The sequence below is a fragment of the Exophiala oligosperma genome, assembly GCF_000835515.1.
Source record: "Exophiala oligosperma strain CBS 72588 unplaced genomic scaffold supercont1.7, whole genome shotgun sequence".
NCBI classification, from domain to species: domain Eukaryota; kingdom Fungi; phylum Ascomycota; class Eurotiomycetes; order Chaetothyriales; family Herpotrichiellaceae; genus Exophiala; species Exophiala oligosperma.
In genome coordinates, this window is record NW_015622824.1 from 2,177,773 (window position 1) to 2,198,956 (window position 21,184).

The window sequence follows — 21,184 nt, forward strand, 5'->3', positions numbered from 1 at the left end:
ATATATGGCCTTCATTTTCGAGTTCCCTAGATGTATGTGAAGCCGACCAAGAGTCCGTTTCGTGGAAAGTGGTACTCGAGGGCTTTGTCAAAGTAGATAGATGTCGAGAGAGTCTCACTATGTATGCTCCCCTCTTCCTCGGCCAACCTTCCCCATCTGTAACTCCGATGAGCCGAAGCGCGGAATTGCGTCAGAAACTCGAGTTTCCTCGTGCATCTCCGCAGGCTGAAGCGGCGAACGGCAGTTCGACAGCAAGAGGAATCTCGACTTCTCTTCACTGACCTCAACACGTACTCGGCGGCCCTTCTTAACAAGCTGAGGTTCTGGTCTTTGTGCGATAGCAATGTGCACATCATGGACGAACGCACTCCACTTATCTCGACCGTCCGCGTAGAGCGGAGGACCGGGCAATACCACCACACCATCGTCCGCCGCTTCTGTACCGTCGCCTTATCCAGCGTTCTTGTTGCTATTATAATATGCTTCCTCCTGCCCGTTGCGATTCTCCCACGAGGTCACGATCCTCTCTCTGCATATTTCCCTTGGTCTCACCACTTACCGAAAGCATGGCCCCAGAGCACGGGAATCACATACAACGAACTTCAAGAGCTGCTCTTGAGCACCCCGGACGAGGATAAGGTCCGTTCATGGAGCGAGTACTACACTGCCGGTCCACATCTCGCAGGGAAGAACCTGAGCCAGGCCATTTGGACACGAGAGAGATGGGAAGAGTTTGGAGTCAAGTCGGACATTATCGCCTACGACGTCTATATCAATTACCCCGTCTCGCATCGGCTGGCGTTGCTGAAAGACGACAAGGTGAAGTACGAGTGTAGCTTGGAGGAGGATATCCTCGATGAAGACCCGAGCACGGCCTTGCAAGACCGTATACCGACCTTCCATGGCTACTCCGCTAGTGGCAATGTCACCGCCCCGTACGTCTATGTCAACTTCGGCACGTACCAAGATTTCGAAGATTTACTGGCTGCAAACATCAGCCTGTCTGGAAAGATTGCGCTGGCGAAATATGGAAAGGTGTTTCGCGGTCTCAAAGTCAAGCGGGCACAAGAGTTGGGCATGATTGGAATCGTCATCTACTCCGATCCACAAGAAGATGGCGAGATCACGGAAGAGAATGGCTACAAGCCATATCCCGAAGGTCCAGCCAGGAATCCAAGCAGTGTCCAGCGAGGCAGTACGCAGTTCCTGAGTACGTTGAGCAGACTTCGATACTGACGTTAGACTAACAGGCGTCGCAGGCACTCTTCCAGGAGACCCTACCACGCCCGGGTACCCTTCAAAGCCAGGGGTGCCTCGGCTCGATCCCGGGGGATCCACTCCCAAGATACCGTCACTACCCATATCCTACGCCGATGCCCTTCCTCTCTTGAAGGCTCTCAACGGACACGGTCCTAACGCAAGCTCGTTCAGCGATGACTGGCAGGGTGGTGGATTGGGATATAAAGGAGTCGAGTACTATATTGGACCGTCACCAAGTGACATGACTCTGAACCTGGTCAACGAACAAGAATATGTTACCACACCACTCTGGAACGTGATAGGCGTGATCAACGGCACCATCCCGGACGAGGTCATTGTCCTCGGGAACCACAGGGATGCCTGGATCGCTGGGGGTGCAGGCGATCCAAATTCTGGCTCTGCTGCACTCAATGAGGTCATCCGATCCTTTGGTGAAGCACTCAAGGCGGGTTGGAAACCATTCCGTACCATCGTGTTCGCAAGCTGGGACGGGGAAGAGTACGGATTGGTTGGATCAACGGAATGGGTCGAAGAGTACCTGCCCTGGCTGTCCTCCAGCACGGTTGCGTACCTCAATGTCGACGTCGGAAGCCGTGGGAAACATTTTGATGCTGCAGCATCGCCGTTGCTCAACAAGCTGATTTACAATGTGACCGGCACCATACCTTCACCGAACCAAACCACGGAAGGACAGACGGTCGGCGACATTTGGGACGGCAGAATCCGGACAATGGGCTCCGGCAGTGACTTTACCGCATTTCAAGATTTCGCCGGCATCCCATCTCTCGATCTTGGCTTTGGCAACGGTCCAAAGGATGCGGTCTATCACTACCACTCCAACTACGACAGCTTCCACTGGATGGACAATTACGGCGACAAAGACTGGCACTACCATGTTGCGGTGACGAAGGTATGGGCGTTGCTTGCCGCTCAGTTGTCCGAATCCGCAGTTTTGCCTCTGAGCGCGAAGGACTATGCACGGGGCCTTGGTAATTACCTCGAAGACGTCAAGGAAAGGTCCAAGGAGCTGTCTTTCTCGTCGAGCTTCAGCTTCAGCTTCAAGCACTTGGACAAGGCCACGGCGAAATTACACAAAGCCGCCTCGCACTTTGATGCCTACACGACAGAATTAAAGGGCAGGCTGGGAGAAGATGTCCCGTGGTGGAAATGGTGGAAAAAGGTCAAGCTGTACTACGAGGTCCGGAAGGCGAATTCAAAGTACAAGATGCTGGAGCGACAGTTCCTCTTCCCGGGCGGCCTCGACAACAGGTCGTGGTTCAAGCACGTGGTGTTTGCCCCGGGGCGATGGACCGGGTACGCCGGCGCGACGTACCCCGGACTCGTGGAGAGCTTCGAGGACAACAACGTGACCAACGCGGAACGCTGGAGTGAGATCATCGTCGACAGGCTACACGCGGCGGCGAAATTGTTGGCATGATCGAATACTTGATAAGAAAATGGGAATTATGAGGTATATGAATTTTGGGTCTCAAACTCGAATAGAGAGCTCGACTACATTTTCTTGACAACTACGTGCTAAGACCTGAGAAAACAAATGTCTCCATGTCTCGTCGCTATCGTTTGCATCTTGTTATCTCGGTCTATTTCTATTGTTGCGGGCAGAAGGTGGCGCGGAACCATGAAAGATGCTGGTGATGTATGACAGTGACCTGCTGAATTAGGCTTATGACCTTGACGGCGAAGCGTGTCGTCGACAGCGTCACACGTCAAGCAAAAGGACGCTCAAGTACACAGCGTGACGTGTTAGGGTACTAGTACGACGACCAGCCATCTTATCAATCAATAGTAACTCGTGCCACCGGCACCCAACCCACTCCTGGTGGCTCCGAGATCACTGCTGTACCTGCGCGCCCCGACAGGAATCACCCCACCGGGCCCAAGACCGATGGGGCTGGCAACGCGGTGTAGACGCGGACCGTGGCGACCACCAGGCTCGAGATGCGTTTCCCGCGACGTCGTAGTGGACAGAAGCCTGGTGTCGGAAGCGGCATCGTCGTCGTCGTCCTCTACAAAAACATCCGAAAACGATCCGGTTATCGTAGACCTCCTTGACTGAGCAGCACTGGTCGGTGTGGCAGAAGCTCTCGCGACAGACCCATTCGCCGCCGATCGAATATTCGTGCCAAAGTCATCATCGCCATCGCCATCATTGACATCGTAACCATCAACATCTTCGTCGTCGTCGTCATCATCGTCATCGTCATCGTCCTGGGAACTGCTGAAACCTTCGAGCTCCACAAGCATCCAGATCGGCACCGAGCCTACCACGGCGACCAAGGCCAGCGTCCACCAGGGAACAACGACATATTCAATGTCGACGCCTATCGAGAACATGGCGCCCGAGAGTGCTGGACCCGCCGCCCTCCCGATGGCAGAGACGCTGGTGGCAACGCCATTCAGAGTGCCGAGGATCTTGAGACTCGCCGCACTGTTGGTAAGCAGGATTGTCGAGCATGGGAAAGCAAAAATGCCGGCGAATCCTTTGATCAGCATCAAGACCATCATTACCCCCTGTCTGGAAGAGTCACTCTGTAGAAGAGCAGTGAAAGGTACCGCCACATAGACCAACGGAAAGGTCAACGCACAAGCCTTGAGACAATTTAGGACGCCATACTTCCTTGCGAATGGGGGGAAAACGAAGAACTGAATGAGCATGCCGAAGACGCCGTAGACGGTGAAAAGTAAGCCGATTCTGTTTGAATCAATGCCAAATCCGCCGGAGAACTTGAGGGGCGAATGTCGCCACGTCTCCCGCCTCGATTGTACGGGAAAATGCATGAAGATGGGCAACAACTGGTCGAAAGCAACCGAATGCATGGCCAAGAGGGTGTAAACGACCAAGTTGATGTTGGATTGCCTCGAAAACACCTCCGACCACCCTGAATGTTGCTTGGTAGGCCGAGCATCGTGCTTGGCAACCGGGGAGGACATTTCGCTCGAGATGCCGGGGAGAAAAGGATCTGCCTCGTCGTCGGTTGACCACGCCCTTCGGTGCCGGTTGCGATCCCGAGAACATGGTTTGAGGAGACATTGGCCCAACACGAGTCCGTAGTCCTTGTGCGACTTTTTCTCTTCCAGAGTCTCGTGGAAGTACAAAAATCCAGCCGCGATGCCAAGTAGGAATAGCAGGCTAATGAGCAAATTTGGCAAAGCAAATGGATATTCCTTGAGGAACCTGATCTTCCCGAAGAGACGCGGATACCTCTCCGCAGGGTGGACCAGCGAACCACCAAAAGACGGACCGAATATGCTGCCAATGTTCCAGACCAACGGCATGATGCTGAATGCTCGAGGTTGCAACTCTTTCTGCGGAACCAGTTCTGCAACGGCAGTCCGTATTATGCCCACATTGCCGTTCGACAACCCTTGCAATGACCGTGCAACGAAAGCCCAAGCCAAATTCTTAGAGAAGCCGAACAAGATACTCGAGAGCATTGTGCACGTCAGGGCGAGGAGGATGATGGGTTTCCGACCGAAACGATCCGATGCCCTTCCCCAGGCGATGCCTGTCAAGCATTGAGAAAGGGAGAAGATGGCAGATATGAGGCCGGCCCACCTGGCGACGTCGTCGTCTGGAACGTGGAAGGACTGTATCATCTCAGGCTGGACATTGGTTAGCGACGACCGAGAAGCACACAGAGGTTCTTCAATACTCACGATGTAGGGATAGACAGAGGTCATTGCCACTGGTTCCGCGAACCGACATACCGCAAGGATGAGCAGCTGCTGCTTGGGCAGCTGCAATGACTTTCTCGCATCCTTGACCATGGCTCTAGGACTTTTCGCTGCTGAGCCATGAGTCGGACTGACTGCGCTTGAGAGCAAAGGTGAAGTGTCCAGCGGCGAGGCTATACGATAGGAGGTGTTACGAGTCGAAGTGCACTACGTAGTACATCTCTTCGACACCGCCATCACAAGGCGCAGTTTGGCCGGGTTCCACTGAATCTTTGTCAAGTGCAGTTGGAGTGGTTGGGGTTCGGAATACGGTACAGTGGGATTGTCGACCTAGTGACCATGGCTGCACCCTATGAGAAGCCGTGAGATTGTGATAAGTGGACGAGAGCGCGGCAAAGCGGCAGTGATGGTGAGAAGGCAATTGCGGGGTTGTCCGGTAAAGGCAGCCTCGCACGTGATGTGTACGGTCAAGCAGGTAGACACGGGGTACAAATATAGATGAAAATGAAGCGCCCAACTTTCTTATATTGATGCTCAATATCATAATATTCTGAGACATAGACTATAAAGCGACGATACGCACGACGACGTCTTGATCTAGTAGCCCCCACATATGTGAATATACCTCTTGGTTGAATTAGGCTCGACTTTAGGCAACATGCACTCTCGAATCAGACGCAGGATGCCATCTCGCTCCATCAACGTATTAACTCCCACGAACATGCGAGGAATGTTCAAGAATGGCATGATACCAGTCTGAAGAACCTGGACTGGAATTTGAATCCAATCACACCGCCAGCCACACAATCAATGAACCTATTCTCATTCGCTTCCCCCTCGTACTGGCACGATTTTGTCACTTTCCGGGTTAAGTCTCAATTAACCATGGGCGAGTAGTACTAGTATTCTGCTGCTTCGTTCTGGAACTCTGAAACTGCCCCGTTAGTTACGGTTTGTTCTCTCGGTTGCGCCAAGCCGTTGCTGCCTGCGCTTTTCTTGCATGTACTGACTTGCCAATGCGTTGCTGTGTTACACTTAAAGAGCAGCAGCGCCTGAAAGATCTATGCATTCTGCCAATAGAATTAACCCCTGGAGAACACGACCTCTTCGACCTCGAAAATAAAGCGCCGACGAAGCTCTCATAGCTCTACAAAGAGCAACAAGATCGACTCTAGGGACGACGGACAGGACCATGAGAACGACCTACCAATGTCTGGTGAATCCGAAGGAGTCTCCGACGTGTATGACGTTTCGTCAGACATCAAGCTTGGACTTGAGGAGTGTCTTCAGTGCCTAACTGTCATTGTGGGCGTTTGTCACCAGGCACCGTATGGAAAAGGTAGTGAAACTGTCGTGGATACCGCGGTGAGGCGAACCTGGGAACTGAGCACCTGCCAGTCCGAGCTGAGGAATCCGGAATGGACCAGGGTCCTTGGAGAAGTCGTTAAAGGGGTTGCAGCCGACCTCGACGTGCCTAGAGGGGAAGTCAGGATTAAAGCGATACCATGTAAGATGCTGCTTTCCGAAAAAAATCAATGTTTAGAAAGCATCAAGAGTGAGTTAACCCTACAATTATTATGGAACTAGGTTATATATGACTGACGAACCACACCGCTTAGCTCGGATAAAGAGTTAAGCATATTCAGAACTCTAGTTATCTATCTACTGTCAAAACATAAAGGTAATAAGATACATATCACACACAGAGGATAGACAAAGATTCTTCGCATAGGGAAGTCATCTAAGTTAAACTACATCTATCTTTGCTGGTTAGTTACCGTGCTCTTAAGCCCTGCCGCTCTTTACTGATAACTAGTTAGGTATGCAGATGGTAAACACGAAATCATGAAAGTGAATGTAGGCCACCGATCAGTTCTGACTTACAATCTCATCAATGTTAATCCCCGAAACCCGGCAAGAGTGGCTACAAAATTTGATAAGGAAAAAAAGTAGCTGAGAAATATTTTGACACTCTGGAAAAACGAATGCCGGAAAACCACCACTAACTGTCCTAAGCTACTGGCATGCGTCCTCTAACATTTATACACCCAGCAGACTCTATGTTTATCTGGGTTAAAGGGAGGTGGCAGCATGATGGGATAGTGCCTTTCCGAATTGTATCAAAATCACGGCTTCTCATTATACCTAGTAATGCTTGAACATGAAATGGAGGGCTAGTGCGAGTACGAGGACACCGACGAAACTGCCTGGGAAGAGATGTACTGGAGGGCCCGTTATAATGAACAGCCTGACTATCACAATATCACTGAGGTGCAGGATGAATGGTTAGAATTACGACAAGTCTTTCACTTCAACGGTAAGATACTGTTAGATAGAGTCCTGCTAGACTTGTTGCAAGTCATTCCAGAGATACCATTCGACGGTGCTCCTAGTAGAGAGCAGTTCTAAGGACCCACCGGGAATGAGGGCGTCAGTGCCACACATTTCCATCACCGATCAGTGAGTTTTTTCCCTATGTTTAAAAGCTGTCCTGTGTGAGAGGTGCTGAAAAGCAACAGGCAGTAGTTCTCGTTCCAGCGGAGTATGATATGGAATTTCACTTCGGCGCCCATAAAGAATCAGGAACGAGCATGAGTAACTAGCTGCACCGACTGATCCAATCTTGCCATGGTACAGATGGGGACACTTGTTCAGATATGAACCTGGTGAAGGCTTGTCAACTTATCTCTCAAGGCACAAGAGAATGGTGGAAAGCGGAAAGACTTCAAAGACCTGACCCTCCACAGACTAGCTTTTTCGATCTCCTACTAGGAAGATGATACGCAAGCCTTCTTTTGCACAATCGAAACATTTGTTGCGAAGCATTAAGGTCAGCCATGCGGCAGCTGCCACAGCCTGAGACGACCCAAGTAATTAATTCACCGCTTTGGGTTCCCGGAACTACAGCACGAGTAAGGTGACCCCTTAACTGACATTAACTTAAGGTGCTGATCTTCAAAGTCTCAACCATGCTATTCAGGAATTTGAGGAAAATGGATCAGAGGCTGCAGGCTCTGATCGGAATATACTCCGAGTACTGCAAGTTTGTCGATAAGTCCGAACCGGTCTTGAACGACATCTTAAAATGGGTGAAGGCCCAAGTGCAGGAGATGGATCTCGGCACTTTGACTTCCTGCTCGAGTACAATTGAGATTAATTTGAATCGCTTCCACTCCTGCAGTCTCTGATCCGAGCTATCAATCTCATAATCTCCAAAGTTGCACTTCGTACAATCCTCAAGCGAGGCCATTCTCCTGCTCGGATCAGGCCGCATGTTCGCTACAAAAATCCCCCGCCATTTGCTCCGTGCCTATGACTAATACGCCATTAACCAACCGCCAAGCGCGGATTAGTCATTCAGATGCACTTCACGCCTTTTCCACGATTAGCGACCAGCTATGGTGTTGATTCACCCTATCTTCAACATCATCTACAAAGGCGTCGAGTATCTCCTTACACTATCTGCTTAGGATGATCCACTCACCTCTAACACTTGCGGGACGGAATGCAATTGGCCGAAGGTTCATCTCGCTACGAACACTAAGCACTTCGGCACTCGGCGTACCAGGAGCATGGAGCGAGACACGATATGGACGGATTTCAACAGCTGGAGATCGCTTCCTACGGCAACACGCCAAAACTCCAGCCTTGTCCAATTCACGGGGTTTCGGCTGCTCCGTGCCAAGGATGCAGGATCAAGTTTCCGATCGGGACAGCGCTGGCACGTACAGTGAGGCAGATCACGAACATGCCGTCATCTCTACATTCGACCTTTTCTCGATCGGCATTGGCCCGTCATCTTCCCACACAGTCGGACCTATGCGCGCCGGAGCTATCTTTGTCGACGATCTCGTCGAGGCCGGTCTTCTGCACAAGGTCTACAGGATACGCGTGTCTCTCTATGGCAGCTTAGCTTTGACCGGTGAGGGACATATGACACCGTCCGCCTTACTCCTCGGTCTTGAAAGTGCCGATGTCGAAACGGTTGATACTTCGTATGTCCCCAAACGCTTTGAGGAGATAAAGTCTTCCAAAAAGCTGTTTCTAGGCCACGGCCTTCCGGGAAACAAGGGCAAAGAAGTCCCCTTCGACTATGAAAGAGACTTTGTGTGGAAGTGGGGGCAGAAGCTGCCCCTCCACAGCAATGGTATGCGTTTAACCGTGTATGATACCGAAGGGGACATCTTGGCGACAAACGATATGTTCAGCGTTGGCGGAGGATTTGTTGTTAACGGAGCGCTTTCAATTAGTCCCGCTTCTTCCCCAGACACGAACCACCATTCAGAGCTTGCTTTAGCCGAGACTGGAGATTCAGGTCACCACCCAGCTGATTTCGCGGAGAACATATACTACAAGGAGACTCACCGCGCAAACGCTGCCGGAGACCGGAGAACTGGTCCCGGGCTCAAAAGTCTTAATACCACCACTGAACAAACAGATAGTCTAGTCGAAGACACTGGCGGATCTTCTTCGGGCACCATGTCACCCGTGGTCAGTGGCATGGCAGATACAAATGTCATATCCGACCGGGTCACCAAGCCTCACCAGCCTCCTTACCCTTTCAGCGATGCTGCTAGCCTCTTATACCTATGCCATAAACACCAATTAACCATTGCTCAGCTTGTATTTGAGAATGAAAAGAGTTTTGGATACTCGGATGATGATGTCTACCAGAAATTGTTTCGGCTTTGGCATGTCATGGATAAAAGCATTCTCGAAGGTGTCCAAGCGCCGCGAGATTCAACTCTTCCAGGCTCACTGAAACTGCATCGGCGAGCGCCAGCACTCTATAGCCGCCTCACGAGAGGTCTATACCCTTCAAAGCAAGATAAAGTTGACGACCTGAAGAGCCTGGCACAGCCGTCATCAGAAACGTCCGAAACGCCATTGGTCAGCATACCAGACAAAGCAATAACTCAAGAGCAGGGCAGCTTCCGGCGGCGACAACCTCAGACCGTACACGGTTCTTTCGATCACCCAGTTGCCCCATCTCCTTCCCGTCGCACCACCTTGGCTGCTATGGACTACCTGACTGTCTACGCCATTGCTGTCAACGAGACAAATGCGGCCGGCGGTAGAATCGTAACGGCTCCGACCAATGGCGCGGCTGGCATCATCCCTGCTGTATTGAAGTATGTAATTGAGTTTGTTAGCGATGATCCGGAGCGTGATGTTGCGACCTTTCTGTTGACTGCTGCTGCGATTGGCATGCTTTACAAACGTGGTGCTACCATCTCCGCCGCTGAGGGAGGGTGCATGGCCGAAGTTGGTGTCGCTTGTTCGATGGCCGCCGGAGCGTTTGCGGCCTGCATGGGTGCTAGGCCGGAAACCATCGAACAGGCTGCTGAGATTGGCATTGAGCATAACCTTGGCCTGACCTGTGATCCTATTGGCGGTCTGGTCCAGGCTCCTTGCATAGAGCGAAATGCTCTGGGTGCGATCAAGGCGATTTCGAGCGCCAATCTTGCTCTTAGCGGCGACAGTGGCACGCAAAAGGTCAGACTTGATGACGCCATTCGCGCCATGCGTCTGACTGCCAAGGGGATGAGAGACGAATTCAAGGAAACTAGTCTCAGTGGTTTGGCAACGAGTGTTCCACTCAAGATTCCCGTCAGCGTTCCAGAATGCTGAATGGATCAAAGAGGTATGCCCCTATGCGCAGCGTGCTTGCACGTTGCCATCTTCTTCGGCGAAATGGGTATCATCTAGTTGATTATTGCATCTTGGTACATGTTATCACGTTTCGCCACAGCATCTTTGAGTCTGCTTAGCACCGCTTTGTGCACTGAATTCTGCAAGCTATCACCGACAGGCATACTCAAACAGGGCCGGAATCCCACTAGTATCACCCTCACCGCCTTCTTAGTATCCCGATGACTGTCCCGAATAGCACAATGAGCACTATTAGCGTCTACAAGAGCAAACCCTTGCATCAGATATCGGCCTTCGCGACACCAGCTTGAGAGCGAGAAGTGTTCAAGGCATTGCTTTCCACTAGCAATGGCCCGTCAAGCAATTCCAAGTTGCTCCAAGTGGACGCTCTTGTCATTCCTGGATTTCATGATCTCTTCCTCAGTCATTGTCGCTTCAATCTTCTCGGCGTTGGTTTGGGAAAGAGTGTAGTCACCAAACATCATAGAAATCTCCTCGAGTGACTTTTGGTTGGTCTACACAGGATCAGCATGATAGCAGCAGTCATGGTCATAACTCACCTCTGGGAACAGCAGGAATATGACGATGGCCATCACCGTGCTTGCGCAGACGAAGACCAGAAAATACTTCCATCTGATGTGGGCGAATGCCGTCGGTGCGGCGACAAGGATGATGATAGATCCAAGGAACAGTCCTGCAACCGAGACCGCCATGCCTTTTGCTCGCACTGGGGTTGGAAAGATCTCGGACGGGTAAACATATGATGTTGCGTCCAGAGTCGAAGCGAATCTAGAAATGTTAGTCATCCCGGGAAACTCGGTATGGAAATTTCTTACACAGCCACCTCCAGGAACAAGAAGAACACTGCAGCAACTGCCGATGAGTGTCCGGCTGTTTTCTGGTATCGTGCGACAGAGATGCACTCGCCAATGAGTGCGATGACGCAGCTGGTAAAGCCAAAAAGGAACAATGGCCTTCGGCCAAACTTGTCCAGTATAACTGTATTTATCATATTCCCAAAGACAACAACTGTAATCCACCCGCTCTGGATTAGGAGAGTGTCGGTTGTGCCAAACCCGAGACCTGCGTACAATGATGGACCATAGTTATTGATGACCTGGGTCCCCGCTGCTTGACACCCGAACAGCGTCAAGAATCCAAGCAGTGTACGTTTGCGCAGTGAGGATTCGAGGATCAGGTCTTTGAACGCAACCGATTTGTGCTTCTCCTGCAGAATCTGCGCATGTAGTTGGTGAAACTCATGGTCAACGGCCGCATTACCCTCAGACTCGTGGGATGCGGAGTGCGCTCGGTGGAACATTCTGCGCGCTTCGTCGATTCGATCTTTCAAGAGCACTGAAGACAGGCTTTGTTAGGAGTCACCCCAAAATTGAGTTCGGAGAACGTACACCATCGGGGAGACTCAGGCAACCACCATATGGTCAATGCCAGAATCAGTGGCGGAAGACATTGGATGGCAATGGGGATGCGCCATTGCGTGCCTGAAGCATTGACAAAGTAGAATCCAAAGCCGATCCAGCTGGCACTCGCATATCCAATGCCGATCATAATGCCTGTGGTCCCTACCACAAGACCTCGGATCTCAGCAGCCGCGATTTCTGCGAGGTAAACGGGCGTGAGAGTAATCAAAGCTCCTGAGAAAATGTCAACATGGCTTCTGGTATGAGTGCGTGCTTACTCACCAACACCCAATCCTGAAACAAGTCGCATCATGATGTACATGGCAATATCCACGCTCCCAGCTTGCAAGGCACCGCCCAGGATCGCAAACAAGGAGGCCACAAAGAGACCGATGCGTCTCCCATACTTGTCAGCAATGGAGATGCATGCCAGTGCACCGATGAGGCCCCCTGCTTGAAACACTCCATTAACGGCTCCCGTGAGCTGGTTGGCATTGGATCTCTTGTCGAGGTCGAAGTACTTGATGAAGGAGGGCTGGGCTAAGGTCGTTCCGATGATGCTTGATGCATAGGCATATGTCAAGCTGCCGAGAGTGACCAGAAAGACTCTCTACTGCGAAGTCAGCACGGCTTCCTTCATATGCTCTGAGATCGCTCCTTACGTATTGTGCTGCATGATGCTGACGGCTTCCGAGACGCTGCGTGGCCATTGTTCAGGAGATGAGCTGTCGCTGTCGGAATGATTCGAAGTCAATCGATCAAGAAGTGGACAAAGTTGGGCATCCGGCTCTCATATACAAGGATTGATCACGTCAGGCAATGAATCCCCGTGGGGTCGATCCTTTCCACCTTTCACAATGGCTGCTGAGGTAGTTCTATGGATCGGCGAATCTGGCTCAGCTAAATTCACCGAGCCTGCCACAACATGCCACAATTTTGGCCAGCAAACACCGACCGCCGAGCTGACTGTATTGTTTAGCGGTACTGTCTGGCGGCTCTGACACTTACCGATCGCGACCACGACCACGCAAGCGGCTGTTCTGCATCAAGGGCGAGTCTTCCGGGGGCAACTGCCTTGACGTACTAGTCATTAAACCTGGGAAGTGACAAGCATTATTAGGTGAAACAGATTGGGGAATAATTTTAGACGCTGAGTTTCCATTCCCGTATTTTATACGGTTCACTTCCAGCAATTACTCGAAGAGCGAGTGCAATCTATAGTCCACTGCAGGAAGTGGCATGTCGAGTTTTCTTTACGCCCCTATGCTAGCCACCGCTTTGATCAGTTGACCTCAGTGCCCCATGTTGTGACCAAAGCCGACTGCCACAGTCGCCCCGGCATCCACTGGTAGCACCACGCCTGTGATCCAGGATGCTTCGTCGCTGGCAAGAAATCTGATGGCACTCCCCACATGCCAACCTTTGGACAGATGTTAGATCATCCACACAGGGGAACAGATAGCAGATTCTCAAATGATTATATTACCTGTCCCTTCAGTACCCAAAAGACTTCGCTTCATTCTGCTCTCACGAATCTGTCTGCTCATCCCACCCTCGACTCCCCCCACCATCGGTGTGTACACGGCTCCTTTTGTGTAGCAGTTGTGGTTAGTATTACCCCGTCGAGGAGATCAGAGGTGAGGGACAGACCAACCTGGGCAAACACAATTCACTCGAATGCCGCTTGGCCCATGGTGAGTCGCCATGGCGCGGGTCATGTTCACTATTGCACCTTTTGTCGTAGGGTACAGAATATCAGGAGAGCCTCCACGGATGCCGTTGACGCTTGCAATGTTAATGATGCTGCCTATTGCGGCGCCCCTCACTCTTCCGTCGTCTCCTCCACGGATTAACATCGCGGGGACTGCGAACTTGGTCATCAAGATCATGCTCGCCACATTGACCCGCATTGCGGTATCCCATTGGGACATGTCAACCGTGACAGAATTTCCTTTGGAGCCGTGGATACCGACATTGTTCACTAGGATATCCAAACGACCAAAACGGTCGAGGGCGAGCTGAATGACCTCCTCACAATCCGATTCCCTCGTGACGTCCGCGACACTTGCAATTCCGGCTCCACGCAACTTCAAATGTTTGATCAATTGCACGGTCCGCAGCGCAGATTCTCCATCTTTGTCGACACAAATAACATTTGCACCGGCTTCCGCGAGCATGATCGCACCGGCGCGGCCATTTCCAATGGAATAGCCGGATGAGCCCGCCCCAGTCACAACAGCAACTTTCGAATCCAGTTGTCGTGTAGGTATACCTGCGAGAAACTCCTTTTCAAGGCCCGTAAGCGAAGGACCAGCATCGCGAGTATCGCCATTTGACCCTTCTGTGGGTTGTAACGTTTCCGGCGTCATGGCTATTGTACTCATGCTCGGAACATTGACTGTTGCTGGATTGTACCTCAAAGAAGTCTCGAAAACCCAACACCTGGACTAGAGTGATAACCGACAGAGTAGCCCATCGTTATGGTAACAATACCCTACTCGTTTCTGGACAGAAAACTGACTGTGTGAGTGACGCGGCGAAATTATCACCTCCGAATTTCGCCGACTGGCCACATATTTCCAAGTTTACGAGCCTGACTTTCGGTGTTGCTGGAATCGCCGTGGACAAGCTCTCAGCCAGAGTATTCAGACCCCATTAGTTAGCTTCTCAACGACGATTACTATCCCAATTGCCATTTTATTCCGGATCACCAGCGGAGATGGGTAGCACCACAACCCGTTGAAGTAAGTACATCTAAAGTACATCTGCTGTGAGTATTAATATAACTATTTAGTACAGGGAGGTCGATGCCTTTAGCCATATCTTGCACTTTCTGGAATGAACTCTGGTCAAAATTGCTATTCTGCATCGCATTATTGTTTATGTACAATCTCGTTCAAAAACTTCCACCTTGCGCGTTCCGACCAGCCCAGCAGTTTCCAGTCGTTTGCAGTGGCTGGAAACAATTCAACTACGTTTATCAACGACTTATCGTGGGAGATAATCGTGAAAACATTCGCTTTATCCAGAGCTCTGATCCTGTGCAGAGATTTGGTAGCTTCGATTGCATCTGTCGCCGCGCTTTTGCCATCGGAGTGATCAGAAATCTGGAGAATGGGGACATCTTCGCCCTGGGGGTGATGTTCCAAGTCCCAAGATAGTCCTGATGCTAAACTGGATGATTGCCCAGGTGCTGAGAGAACTGAAATATCGCACGGCAATGGCCATTGCATAGAAGGACGCATCTGTGCCATGTGATGACAGCAATCTCCTCCCATCAAGATGAATGTGTCGCCTTCGTGTTTGGGGCTTTGGTGGATTGTAGCTGTCGTCCGTGCCAATGCCGATAGATGACCAACGGCGTGTCCAGGGGTATTGAGCAGGTAGAATGATCCATCACCAAACAGATCATGAGCAGGGACGTCTCCGATTGTAAGCTCGAATTCCGCGACTTCGCCGAGCTCTCTCCCTGAGTAGTCAGAGCTGAGAAGGGGGAGTTTTAAGATTTCTTTCCGTAAGTGCGGTCCAACTAACAGCTTGGTGGAACGCGGAAACCTGGACATATCGCCTATATGGTCCCAGTGCCAGTGACTCCAGATGACGGTATCAATGCTGCCTACTGCGAACCCATTTTCCTCCAGAATATCGGGCACGTCCTTATCAACATGGGCTTCCCAGCCCAATTCACGGAATCGGCTCGTTAGAGCAGGTGAAAGATTCCACCAGTCTTTCCGAACACCAAGGTCAAACATTATTCGTCTCCCGGAAGGATGCTCAACCAAGAAGGAGAAACTTGGTACTTTGTCCAGTCTCTCCAGGCCACGAATATTGGGTTTCACAAAACGTGACATTGGAATTCCAGACAGTAATGCATTGCAGATGATAGAGATTCTCACAATTGCTCTCCCTGGAGGGACACATGTTGGTAAATCCATATCGTTAAGTGCGAGACGTGCTCTGTAGAAAATCACTCCATGATGAACTGCAACCTCATTCCTTATACGGTAGGACATATACCATTCACAAACACAATGAAACGCCGGGTGTTCGGCCAAATATCGAAGAATGGCGGGGATTGGACCTGCTTCGGCGTGTACGACTGGCAAAATCGCCGAAGCACGTAAACTTGCTTTACCGGACCGCCGATCCGTGATCTTTCAATTCTTTGTGCTGAGGTTTATCAACAGAAAGCTGCAGCATTCAAAGGCCTCTAATTAAGATCTTGGTTTGTATAAGTTCCAGCCTTGAACTTATTTGCTTCAGACCAAAACGAATCGTGACGAGTCCATCTTGTGAGTGAGCGATCATGGCATCTGTGCCAATATTTCGCAAGGAAATTCCGTACTCGGTACGAGATGAACACTCTTGATTTCTAGGAAGTACACTGACTAGGCTAAGTTCTCAGACCGAGACTTACTAGACGATCGCTCTTTCGTGGCGGGAGTCTGGCAGGAAAAGGCCGATGGGAGCAAGACATTTCCAGTCGAAGGTAGAGTCTCTCTAGGCTGAAACAAAGCCCAATTGACTTATTTGCCACTTCTCCCTAGACCCATCCGATCAAAAGATCTTGGCATATGTGGTGGATTCTAGCTTGGACGATTACAAAAGTGCCATTGAGGTAGCACACGAGGCGTTTGGCACTTACAAAAAGCTCACTCCCAAGGCCCGAAGCCAGCTGTTGCGAAAATGGTCTCAGCAGGTATTGGAATCCCGCGATGATCTGGCCGCACTTTGCACTTTGGAGCTAGGCAAGACATTCAAGGAGTCTCTTGCCGCCGTCTCCTACGCGGCAAGTTGCCTCAACTGGTTTGCGAACCTTGCCGAAGAAGGCTGTGGGGGAGAAACAATTCCCAATTCGAATGGCCGAGGGAAAACCGTCATCCTCACAATTCGCCAACCGGTTGGTGTCGTTTGCGCTATCACACCATGGAACTCTCCGTACTCTGGTGTCATCAAGAAAATTGCGCCGGCATTGGCGGTCGGTTGCACCGTCGTTCATAAGCCGGCTCCTGAAACCCCGTTGTGCGCCATCGCGCTCGCAAAGACGTTTGAGAGAGCTGGGTTCTCCCCTGGTGTATACAACATGTTGACCACTTCCTCAGAGAGAGCTGCAGAGATTGGTGATCTATTCTCCTCACATCCTTTGGTGCGCCACGTCACCTTCACGGGATCAACCGGGGTGGGCAAATTTCTGGCAGAGAGATGTGGAGCCAACCTGAAGAAGGTGACGATGGAGCTCGGGGGAAATGCTCCGTTCTTGGTGTTTGCGGATGCGGATTTGGATAAAGCTGTGGAATGTGAGTTATCATATCAAAATACAAAAGCTACCACTTGCTCATTGGCCCGTAGCGTTGTTGGCTTGCAAGTTTACCTCCGCCGGACAAGTATGCATCTACGCCAATCGTATCCTGTTGGAGACAAGCATCCACGATCAGTTTGTGAGCAAACTCTTGAAAGCCATCAAGGACAACATTCGCCTTGGTTCTCCTTGGGCTGAAACCACAACATTAGGACCACTCTACTCGGCAAAGGGCGCAGAGAAAATCCAGCGACTGTTGAAAGACGCTGTGGGAAAGGGGGCTAAGCTGGTCACATCAGACGTATACGAAGATGGATCATCATATTATCCTCCGTCAGTGTTGATCGATGTGAAGCCAGACATGCAAATCACAAGAGAGGAGATCTTCGGTCCTTTGATATCAATCTCAACCTTTGACACGGAAGATGAAGGTATCATGTTTGCCAACAACGTCAAAAGTGGATTGGCAGGCTATGTCTTCACTGAAAATGTATCACGCTTATTCCGTGTCTCGGAATCTTTGGAGGTCGGGATGGTCGGAGCAAGAACTGGATCGATCAGTGCGATTGAGATGCCATTTGGTGGCATCAAAGACAGTGGACTTGGGCGAGAAGGCTCACGACATGCATTGGAAGAGTACACAGAGCTGAAGGCAATCACACTCGCGCTGTGACTTATGTAGGCATATAAATAGATATCTCTCACCATGAACCATGCTTGTATTGAACTTCACTTTCGGTGTCCCTTATGGAAAGATGACAGATATTATCTTGTCCCTCCGAGGTACGCTCATGGAGATTTGAAGTAGCCGAGAAAAGAAATGTGGATATCGCCAGCGATTTTCGCCGAACTTCTGTAGGGCTTGGAAATCACCGAAGATAGGTATCATACGGCTTTTCCATCGCACCCATAAAATAGTCATGTGAAAACTGGGATTCTGTGGGCGTCGAGATCTAGGACATAACCTTTCGAATATCGCACTCTTCTAATTATTCAGTTTACGGGGCTTCATGTTTTGTAGAGACAAGGACTAATATCAACATGCATTGGAAAGATCTTCCGGACTGGGAGAATATACCAGAGGTGGCAGGCCTACCAAAGGGTTGTGCATGGGGTCTCTTCGACAAAGGTGATGAAAGAGACCAGGTCGGTACATTGAACCTACTCACCCCCGACGTCGTATTGAATGCGAAGAACGAGATTGAATATGGTGAAAGTGTATGCCTCAAGTATGCGAACATGAAATATTTTTTACTTGTGCATGCTGTTTCCTGACGCACTCATCATAGTTGGAACCTCGAACACGCCCAAGTTCCTGCTGTCAACCGGAAACAGTTTGAACATAAAATCATCAGTCTCCGTCATCTGGGTTACACGGCATACGATGATGAGATCACCATAAATACGCAGAGTGGAAGTCAATGGGATGGACTGAGTGCGACAACAACCCAAATTCGCGCCGAGAGTAGAGAGGGCTTTTGCTGATATTTTCCACGCGCAGGACACTGGGGACACCAAGCTACAGGTCTTCACTACAACAATTTAACCCATGAAGCCATCCAAGATGTTAAGTGCAAAGACAACTCCATTCATCGTATGCATTGGTCCATCCATTCTTTTCCTTGTTGGAGTGTTTGTGGCTGATTGAAGACCGGCCTCCTAGATTGGAGCTTGCGAGGGGGGATCGTGGGACGGGGTGTGCTGATCGACTATCATACGTGGGCAACACAGCAAAAAATCAATCATCCAGCCACTGAAAGGACATCGATTTCGGTCAAAGACATTGAGGAGGTCGCAAAGTTTCAAGTGACCGAGTTATGCCCGGCGGACATCTTGATCATCCGCACTGGATGGACGGCGTGGTACAATGCCGCCTCGGAGGCTGGGCGTCGCGCTGGGACGACAGGAGACGAGCACATTGGATTAGAAGGTACACAAGAGACGGTGAAGTGGCTCTGGAACAAACATTTTGCGGCCGTTGCCTCTGATACATTGGCTTTCGAAGCGTGGCCCACCAAGCCACCTCATAGTGAGTATATTCGATAGCCCCCCTTTTTTCGAGGTCGAGCTCGCCGCTGACTGCGTCATCAGGTTTGCACGACTGGTTGCTGGCCATGTGGGGATGTCCCATCGGAGAACTCTGGGACTTGGAAAAGCTGGCGGAAAAATGCCAGAAGTACAAGAAATGGTCGTTTTTCCTAGCGAGTGCGCCTCTACATGTTGAAGGAGGTGTGGCATCACCTCCGAACGTCGTAGCTATACTATAACCCTATTCGAATGACTTTTTTCTATTTCAAGACTGTTATGGTGTTTAATTTCAGTTTCCCTTCGAAGCAAGACTTCTGTACCTAAAGTTGTAGCTAAGATATCTGCGAATGGTTCGTCATGATTCCCGCCTGGGAACAGGGACGAGGCTAGGAGACTTTGATTCGCCGTTACTTCGGACCCACGGCATTTTTCGGTGATTTACAGAAAATCCCCGCCCGCACATTTTGGCTAAGAAGGCCCCTGTTTCCTCCTAGAGCCAATAAGACATTCAGAATTCGCCTTCTCTTTCTTTCTTTCTTATGGATCTCTGCGGGAAATAATTGATTCTGGTCCTTTCGATTCTCGGATCTATGTACTATGTTCTACCTGGAATCTTAACCCCAGGACGGAGGCGCATGAACAAGATCCAATGGAAGTCTCGTACACTTCATGCCGCGTCAAAATCCCTTTCGGCTGTTTTGCCTACCCTCGATCTCAACGTCGTCCACCCTTCGAATCCACCGGCGGTTCAATACTAGTACCCTCTAGCTTCTTGTCTGCCACGTCTAGTTCTCCAGCAATGACATCTGCCGGTATCTGATCTGGTGTGGTGTTCACAAGCAAGATCATGGGAATCAAGGCAGCCCCCAACAATCCAAACGTGACACAGCTATTCACAGGTTGTCAGCCTAAATATGGTTTCACCAAGATTTGGATTAGGGTTCAGACGACGTACAATCCTACCAGAGGGTCGGCCTGGGTCTGCGAGTTCATGCCGTAGGCAATGGCTTGGCCGACTGCTTCTATACACCTGAATGCCGCACCGTTTCGGACGTTGTCTGTACGTTGGTCAGATCTCCCGCATCTTGTACCTCAATATGGTTGTGTGGTATAACAAAGACTGCATACCTTGTGCATTTGTGGCAAACGACGACAGAAGCCAGTACATGTATGACTGAGACAGCGGGCCCGTGGTCTGCACGAAGAAATACGGGAGGAAGGACGAAGGGTACACCCCGCTGTCCCAATCGATGTGCCCCGGGTCATGTCGATTGAACTTGGCTTGCATCACGATGGACCAAATGTAGACAGCCACATTCAAAATAACGACGGTATACAGGCCGAGTTGGGCACGTCGACGTTGGTTGAGGCTCTTCATATCAAGGATGAAGCCGAGACCGAAACAGCCGACACTGAAAAAAATGACGGGTAAGTACGAACCCCAGAAAGGCTACACAGAATAGGATGGGCCAAAGGATTCAGGACATACATGCAAAAGAACGGAGAGATCAGAGATGACAAAGCCCGAGCGCGGACCGTGAAGTGGATGGCCAAATAAGTCGACCATGACCCACTGAGTAACACTGTCAGCAAGTGATTCGTTCGAGCGCACTCGGTCAACAACGCCAGCGCTCACCTGTAAAAGAACGACCACATGGCCCAGAGTGCAGAAAGAAGTACGAGCTTTGAGGTCATTGTCTTGACGATACGCTGAATTTCGTGTTTCGTCGACAGCGTCTCGGAAGTGACAATTCGAGTGCCATCAGACCTGACAACTCGCTCAAACGGCAAGATCAAGAAGGCAAATGGCAGACTGTTGGAGCCGATT

General features: G+C 50.6%; 3 protein-coding genes across 3 annotated transcripts; 2 read left to right on the plus strand and 1 right to left on the minus strand.

The window, feature by feature from the left end:
- The first annotated feature begins 231 nt into the window (after positions 1 to 231).
- Positions 232 to 2,944, plus strand: PV06_08016 (uncharacterized protein). Its single transcript, XM_016409308.1, has 2 exons — positions 232 to 1,210; positions 1,260 to 2,944. The coding sequence occupies exons 1-2, from the start codon at positions 355 to 357 to the stop codon at positions 2,696 to 2,698; spliced, it is 2,295 nt and encodes a 764-aa protein (XP_016261062.1). The 5' UTR covers positions 232 to 354; the 3' UTR covers positions 2,699 to 2,944.
- PV06_08017 (uncharacterized protein) lies at positions 2,723 to 5,329 on the minus strand. Its single transcript, XM_016409309.1, has 2 exons — positions 4,939 to 5,329; positions 2,723 to 4,884 (listed from the first exon to the last, which is right to left on the minus strand). Exons 1-2 carry the CDS (start codon positions 5,047 to 5,049, stop codon positions 3,061 to 3,063), a joined length of 1,935 nt encoding a protein of 644 aa, XP_016261063.1. The 5' UTR covers positions 5,050 to 5,329; the 3' UTR covers positions 2,723 to 3,060.
- A 3,060-nt stretch (positions 5,330 to 8,389) lies between these two features.
- On the plus strand, positions 8,390 to 10,587 carry PV06_08018 (L-serine ammonia-lyase; the record flags this gene model as incomplete). Its single annotated transcript, XM_016409310.1, has 1 exon — positions 8,390 to 10,587. The coding sequence occupies exon 1, from the start codon at positions 8,428 to 8,430 to the stop codon at positions 10,585 to 10,587; it is 2,160 nt and encodes a 719-aa protein (XP_016261064.1). The 5' UTR covers positions 8,390 to 8,427.
- Positions 10,588 to 21,184: the final 10,597 nt, after the last annotated feature.

Excerpts from the sequence above, each read along its gene's own strand:
- PV06_08016 (XM_016409308.1), top strand. The coding sequence starts at position 355 with ATGGACGAACGCACTCCACTTATCTCGACCGTCCGCGTAGAGCGGAGG. Across the intron at positions 1,211-1,259 it reads AGGCAGTACGCAGTTCCTGA|GCACTCTTCCAGGAGACCCT; the intron begins GTACGTTGAGCA and ends CAGGCGTCGCAG.
- PV06_08017 (XM_016409309.1), bottom strand. The coding sequence starts at position 5,049 with ATGGTCAAGGATGCGAGAAAGTCATTGCAGCTGCCCAAGCAGCAGCTG. Across the intron at positions 4,885-4,938 it reads CCTCTGTCTATCCCTACATC|CCTGAGATGATACAGTCCTT; the intron begins GTGAGTATTGAA and ends ACCAATGTCCAG.